The sequence below is a fragment of the Calidris pugnax genome, unplaced genomic scaffold, assembly GCF_001431845.1.
Source record: "Calidris pugnax isolate Ruff unplaced genomic scaffold, ASM143184v1 scaffold219, whole genome shotgun sequence".
NCBI lineage: Eukaryota > Metazoa > Chordata > Aves > Charadriiformes > Scolopacidae > Calidris > Calidris pugnax.
The window spans coordinates 4,857,302-4,864,215 of record NW_015094507.1 but is presented as its reverse complement, the minus strand read 5'-3'; the positions used below and the strand labels follow the sequence as shown (position 1 = coordinate 4,864,215).

Sequence of the window (6,914 nt, the reverse complement as noted above, 5' to 3'; positions counted from 1 at the left end):
TTTTTTTTTTTTTTTTTTTTTTTTTTTTTTTTTTTTTTTTTTACCGTGAAGTGTGTTTGAGGCTGACACTCTGTTGTTTTGGTTTTTCTTTTTCCCCCTTCTTCCTCCTCGCCGCTGCGGGTTACAGGACAGTTTGTGGGGGGCAAATTTTGCAAGCCGGGGACCGAGCGACATTTATCTTCCCCCCGCTGCAGGCGCTGCGTGGGGGGTGACCGACAGCAGACCCCCTCCACACACACCCCCGCACCCCCCTCCGGCTCGTCCCCCCTCAATTTAGCCCCTTGGCGGGCACAGTGTCCCGTGTCCCCCCCCCAGGATCCGGCTGCAAAGTGCCTTCTTGTGCGGGACTTGGGGCTGGGGAACCCGCGGGTGTAACCTGCCGCCCCCCGCGCCCGTCCCGCACGGAGGCTGTGGCTCTCTCCATCCCGGGGGGTCGGTCCCGCAGCTCTGTTTGCAGCCCCCCCGCCGCCCCCGCGGGGCGGGACAGGGTTGCAGCGAGGGGCCGGGGGGGACGGCGGGCGGCCGGGGACCGGACTTTGTGCATCCTCTCGGGAAGATCGCGGGAGGGGGCTCGGCTCTGCATCCTGGCCGGCATCCCGCTGCGCTGCGCGGCCGGCTCTATTTTTTATTTTAATTTTTATTTTTTTTCCCCCTTTTCTCCTTCCCTCCCCTTTCCTCCAGAAACTCGCCTTTTACTCCAAAATGCAAGAAGCCCCGGAGAGCGGCGGCAGCAGCAGCAGCAGCGCCGGCAGCTCCTTCTCCAGCCACCCCGCGGCCAGCATCAAGGAGGAGGACTGCAGCCCCGAGAAGGAGCGACCCCCGGAGGCCGAGTACATCAACTCCCGCTGCGTCCTCTTCACCTACTTCCAGGGGGACATCAGCGCCGTGGTGGACGAGCACTTCAGCCGGGCTCTCAGCCAGCCCAGCAGCTTCTCCCTGGGCAGGAACTGAACCCCCTTTACGGTGCGGGCAATTCACCCGGTGGGGGCTACAACCAAACAAGCTGCCCAGGGACCCCCTCACTGTGGCAAACAGTGGCTGGGACTCTTTAGTCTGGAGAAGAGAAGGCTGAGGGGAGACCTTATCAATGCCTACAAGTATCTCAAGGGAGGGTTGAAGGAGGAGGGAGCCAGACTCTTTTCAGTAGTTCCCAGTGAGAGGACAAGGGGCAACGGGCACAAGTTGGAACATAAGAGGTTCCACTCAAATATGAGGAAAAACTTCTTCCCAGTGAGGGTGACAGAGCCCTGGAACAGGCTGCCCAGGGAGGTTGTGGAGTCCCCTTCTTTGGAGATTTTCAAGACCCGCCTGGATGCAGTCCTGGGTAACATGCTCTAGCTCTAGGCAATCCTGCTTCAGCAGGGGAGTTGGACTAGATGATCTCTGTCGTCCCTTACAACTCTAATAATTCAGTGAAATTCAGTGAAACACCTCCCCTGCTCACCCTGCCAGGACTGCTTAAAGTTCAGTGCGGTGGTAATTGAAGATGGAAACAAAGGAAAAAGCAAAAGGGAGAAGCATCTTACCAGCCTCCCACTGCTAAAAGACACCTTGTGTATCCCCCCTGTATCTCGCCCTACACTTATCACCACCCTGGTTGCTACTGGAGCAGAGACAAGGACTCTAAATTTCTGAAAACGAGGGCTTTCAGCCGTGCCCATGGCGGTGGCACTGTGCCCGCAAGGCTGAGGCCACAACCGATGCGCAGCTCTCCACAGCCATGCCAAATTCTCCCTGAGCAGGCCCCCTGGGGTACCCAGGGCAGAGGGGAATAGCCTTCCTCACCCTTCACCTGCCGGGGAGTTAGGGTAGCTTTTGGGGTAGCTCTTTTGGGGTAGCTCTTTCGGGGTAGCTCTTTCGGGGTAGCTTTGGGGACCGTCCCTCATGGGGCCACCCACTCAGCCAAGAGCTGATTTCCAAGCCTCTCCATGAATTGCTGTCAGTAGTTCCTAAAAATGAAATTGTAGTTTAAGTATTTCACGGCTGAAAGATATTCAGCGCTGGAACTGATGGCAGGAGAGTTCTTTGCTCATCGTGAGCTGCTTGTCCTGAGCAATACTAGGCCGCAGAGCTGACGTACCTCCCTGGCAAACACGTATCAGGATCATGTTGTTTGTATTTGTCTCGGGAACAGTGTGCATTCCCAATTAATAATGCATAACATCTATCTGTGCTATTAATAATCACTAGTCCATCTCGCACGTTGCTTACTGGGCCAAAAAAAAGTACAGTCCTTGTCCTTCGCCCTGCCAATCTCCAAAAATCTGCAGTGTGCTTCCCAAATATGTTAATGACATACGCAAGAAACAGGCGTTAAGTCCAGTGTAATGGATGGGGAATCACCTCCATAGATTTAGAAAATTCAAGCTGGCTCTTAGTCGCATCTCACACTGTTCCTGCCCGCTTTGAAACCGCACTGAGACAGCAGCCCCTGGCCTGGCAGGGTCAGGCATCCTCCGAGGTGTCGAGAGTAAATGTTTCGACAGGGAGATTACTACAAAAACAAACAAGAAAAAGCCAACCCTGGGAATAGCAGAGGTGCATAATAGCTCTCGCTCAGTTTCCTCTACTGAGGAAAAGAGACATTTCTCTCACCTTAGTATGTATTTGGGGAAAAGGCTGTTATCTAAGAGAAACTGAGAGCAAATAGTTCCAGTTTCATGGATAAGCCCCTGGGTAGGTGTGGGGGATGTTTGGCTGGGGAGGAATCTGTGCTAGTTGGGAGCAGTTTCTTGTGTTTGGCAGTTTTGTGGGTGGATAGAGGGAATGAGAGGGATGGTTTGGAGGGATCGGGGTGGGGGACAGGGGGGAGAGCAGAGCCTTAGGGAAAGGAGGTCGGGGCTGGCTGGGTGTGCTCATTGCTGCCTTTCTCTCCCGCCCCCTTCGCCCAGATGGCTCCTTCCCCATGAGCCAGCGCAGCTTCCCGCCGTCCTTCTGGAACAGCACGTACCAGCCTTCCTCGGTCCCCGCCACCCTCAGCAGCCCCCTGGCAGCTGCCGGCCACAGCGAGCTGCCCTTCGCCGCCGCCGCCGACCCCTACGCGCCCGCCTCCCTGCACGGCCACCTGCACCAGGGCGGCCCCGAGCCCTGGCACCATGCCCACCACCACCACCACCACCACCACCACCACCCCTACATCGGGACGCAGAGCAACCCCTACCCCCGCCCCGCCGCCATGCACGAGGTCTACGGCCCCCACTTTGACCCCCGCTACAGCTCGCTCCTGGTACCCACTGCCTCCGTCCGCCCCCACCGCCTCACCCCGGCCTCCGTCCCCACACCCGTCAGCCCCCCCTGCGAACTGGGCAAGAGCGAGGCAGGCGCCGCTGCCGCCGCTGCCGCCTGGACCACGCCGGGACCCTTCCCCAACGCGGCAGGGGACATGGCACAGAGCCTCGGCCTCAACGTGGACGCAGGTAAAGAGCTGCCCTCCTCCCCCAGCTCAGCTGCACCCCGGCCTGCCTCACACCACCCATAGTAGGAGGGAAGGACACCCCCCCCCTGCCATGATGGAGGCTGCTGTGAGGGAATAAATTGAGGGGTGGGTGTCCCATGGGAGACAACCAAGCTCTGCCCTGGGTGCTCTTCTTGGGGGTCTCAGGCTGGAGAGAGGAGGATGGGACAGGGCAACAGGTCAACCAACGTGCCTTGGGGTTTCTGGCGCCCCGAGGGCACAGGTTGCTGTGGGGTGCTCTTGTCCCGGCCCTGGCCCTCTGAGAGCTCCGGGAGCAGGAGGGAGCCACCCCAAAAGTCACCTCTTGGCTCCCTCCACGGGCTGCCCCTAAGGCAGGAGTGTGGGCAGCCCACAGCAGAGCAGGTCATTTCTACACCCCAGGCAGGTCCATGAACTACCTCCTCTCCTTGTTTATGTTTTCCTCCCAGTTTTTGAAAGGAAAGTACAATTGCGTTTGCTGAGCAAAAAGGGAAAAGTTTTTCCCCTGGTAGCGGTGCCCTGTGCCTGGTGGCATGCCTGGAAGTAAGGCTGTGTGGCCACAGCAGTGACAAAAGGTGACACGGGCATAGCCAGCAGTGGTGGCTTCTGAGTCAGTGGGTGTGGGGGCAAGGACAGCCCGCTCTGACGGCGGTTCCCCATGTTGAAGTTGGGTTATTGCAGCCACAAATGGCTCCTTACGGTGGCCTCCCTTAGGAGGCACGTCTGCTTGGGCTCTTCTCCTTGCTTCTCGGCCTTTTGCCACCTCTGGGGAGCCCACGCTTTAGACCGATTCTCTGATCTCAGCTGGCAGAAATGCAGTTTTGTCTTTCTCTGTCCTTAAACGCCTGTACCTATTTTTCTTCTTCCCTTTTTTTTTTTTTTTTTTCTTCTCTCCGTTCTCAGGTTTGCAGCCTCAGGATAAAAGCAAGGATCTATACTGGTTTTAGAGCTGTCCTTCACTCTTCTTCCCCTGGCTCTCCCCTGTAGCTCTCTGCCCGTTAGACAATTTCTCCTTTATCTGTTACAAAACATAGTGTGATAATACAAGATAGTAAGGAAAATACTTATGAAATTGTGTGGAATACTTTTTTTTTTTTTTTTTTCTTCTCTCCGTTCTCAGGTTTGCAGCCTCAGGATAAAAGCAAGGATCTATACTGGTTTTAGAGCTGTCCTTCACTCTTCTTCCCCTGGCTCTCCCCTGTAGCTCTCTGCCCGTTAGACGTGGTGGCATTCAGAGCTGAAATCGGGTCGGTTTGTAACAGCTTCTGATCTTGGTTTGCAGCTCGCCGTTACTCCTTCTGTGGCGGATCCCTTCTGAGCTGATGTGCTGACTCAAAGACTCTCAGGCCCCCCCTTGCCCTTTTCCAAGCCCACCATGGCCCTGCAGCTCGGGAATGACAACGGGACTTAAGGACCCGGCATTGCAAGGATGGAACTTTAGACTTATTTTGGAGAGGAAAATCCTTCCATTGCAAGAGGAGAGCCAAAGACATTGAACCTCTATTTAAGCAGACCCCACACCCAGAACTGCAGCCAGACTACTCTTAAAAGAGTCAAATGATGTCATGGATGGTGATGCAAAACCACTGGCCTTTGTACAGGGGGCAGAGGAAATCGTGGAGGTGTTGTTTTTTTTTAGTGGTGTGAATATTTTTTTATGGCAGTGAAGATTATTTCTCGAACGCAAACATGGGAAAGCTACTTGCAGTTTTGAACTGGATTTTTACTTTACATTGTAGAAAAGTAAAAGGAGAAGAAACTGGAACTCACGAACATTATCAGACTATCAAGGAACTGCTCTGATTTTTCAGCTTTGTGGTTGTGAGTGGCAAGTGTCTGGCCAGGGCCACCTGCCCTGGGCTCACAGAGATGCAGCTGTTCCACGCACAACTGCTCAAACCCCAGAACAACGAAAACCAAGGTGGCACTTCTCAGAGTCTCGCACAACATTTGCATTGGATATAGAACGGTAGTTTGGTTGTGTTTTTTGTGTCTTTGGTGTTGTTTTTTTTTACAAAAAACATTTTCTGGTGAAAGTAAAACCCTCTTAAACCAGGGGGGGAAAGGAAACCCGTGAAGAACGGTTCGCCCTCAGCCCGACAGCCTTTAAAGGGAACACCAGAAGGAAAGGCGTGTGGTGGACAATAGGTCTGAGTTGCCTCTAACATTTATTTTTGTCTACTTGTTGCTGTCATTTTGTCACTTTAATAGTAATTTTTGTTTTGTTTGTTTTGGTTTTTTGAAAGGGGGATTAATATCTATTTAACAGTAGGAAAGCTGCATTAAAGGCATCTCCTTCTTTCACCCTGTGTGCTTTTATGAAGAATTAAAGCTAAATAGGAGAAATGAGGCAGACTGGAAACATCAGGATGAAGTACAAAAAACACCTACTTCATGTAGGATTGAGTTATTTTATTAATTTGCATTAAAGAAAATAGAACTTCTAGCAGTTGAAAACATTTTCTTATTCAGTAAAAAATACAGTGATATATACAAAAGATAAGAAAATGCAAGATTGTTGCAGTGCTACATTTTAGTGTACCGGGTCTCTGTAAGATGGGTTAAGGAAAGGGTGCTGCTCCAAAATAACAGATGTTCCTTCATAAAGCTGATAGAAGAGGGGTCTGTAGCACCGGGCATTGCCATTGCACTGGTAAATTAAAATGCTGTTAATGGGTGATGAATAAATAAGGAAACAATGCAGAAATGGCAGTTTCACCCTGTACTAAAAAGCTGACTTTTTTACATGCAAAACAACTCATCCCAACATTACTGTGTTTTGTGTTGGTCTGGTTTTTGGAGTTTTTTAATTTGATGTCTTTAAAAGGTGAGAAAGTTCAGTGCATGTAAGAGGAGAGTCCTAACGTTGCCCCTCTGACAGTAGGAGAAGCAGTAGAAAATGGACTTTTGTGCTGTGCTGAGAGTTTTTACCTTCCAACACCCTCACATAATCTGGCATAGTGCTCATCACGTGTCAGAAACGGAGCTACGAGCAGCCCAAACTGACTTCTCCTAGGTTTTGGCTCGGCAATAACTCCATTTTGGGGCAAGAACAGGAGTCCTGATAGCATGAGCACGATGAAGCAGTGTGAGTAAATGCTGTGAGAAGCTGGCAAGGAGCAATGTATGCAGAGCATCCCCAGCCAGAGCTCAGCAAACGGCTGGAGGTGACTCCCCGCGATCCCTTCAGCCCGACGTACCCCTGAGCCTTTCGCCCTCAGACTCCAATTAGCCAGAGCCCAGACAAGCTGTAAAGGGCAAGGGAAGGACTCCAGAATTTATATTACTGGTTAAACCAAAAATGTTCTGAGGCATCTATCAAGAAAGAAGGTAGCAGCACTTTGCAGGAGAAAAGTAACTAAAAATAGGATTTAACTTTATTGCTGCAGAGGCTTGGAGATAACAGGAACATTCTGTGAGCATTTGCCTGTGTTTTTTCTAAAGCTGTTTTTAAAGTGTGGTTTTTTTAAAAAACAAAAGA

The 6,914-nt window shown here is 51.9% G+C and overlaps 1 protein-coding gene across 1 annotated transcript in view; it reads left to right on the top strand.

The window, feature by feature from the left end:
- VGLL2 (vestigial like family member 2) overlaps positions 1 to 5,799 on the top strand; it is a 7,330-nt gene extending 1,531 nt beyond the window's left edge. The window contains exons 2-4 of the mRNA XM_014964428.1: positions 682 to 940; positions 2,892 to 3,416; positions 4,716 to 5,799. Of these exons, the coding sequence (XP_014819914.1) occupies positions 682 to 940; positions 2,892 to 3,416; positions 4,716 to 4,756 (825 nt within the window). The 3' untranslated portion in view covers positions 4,757 to 5,799. The remainder of the gene's footprint in view (positions 1 to 681; positions 941 to 2,891; positions 3,417 to 4,715) is intronic.
- The last annotated feature ends 1,115 nt before the right edge of the window (positions 5,800 to 6,914 follow it).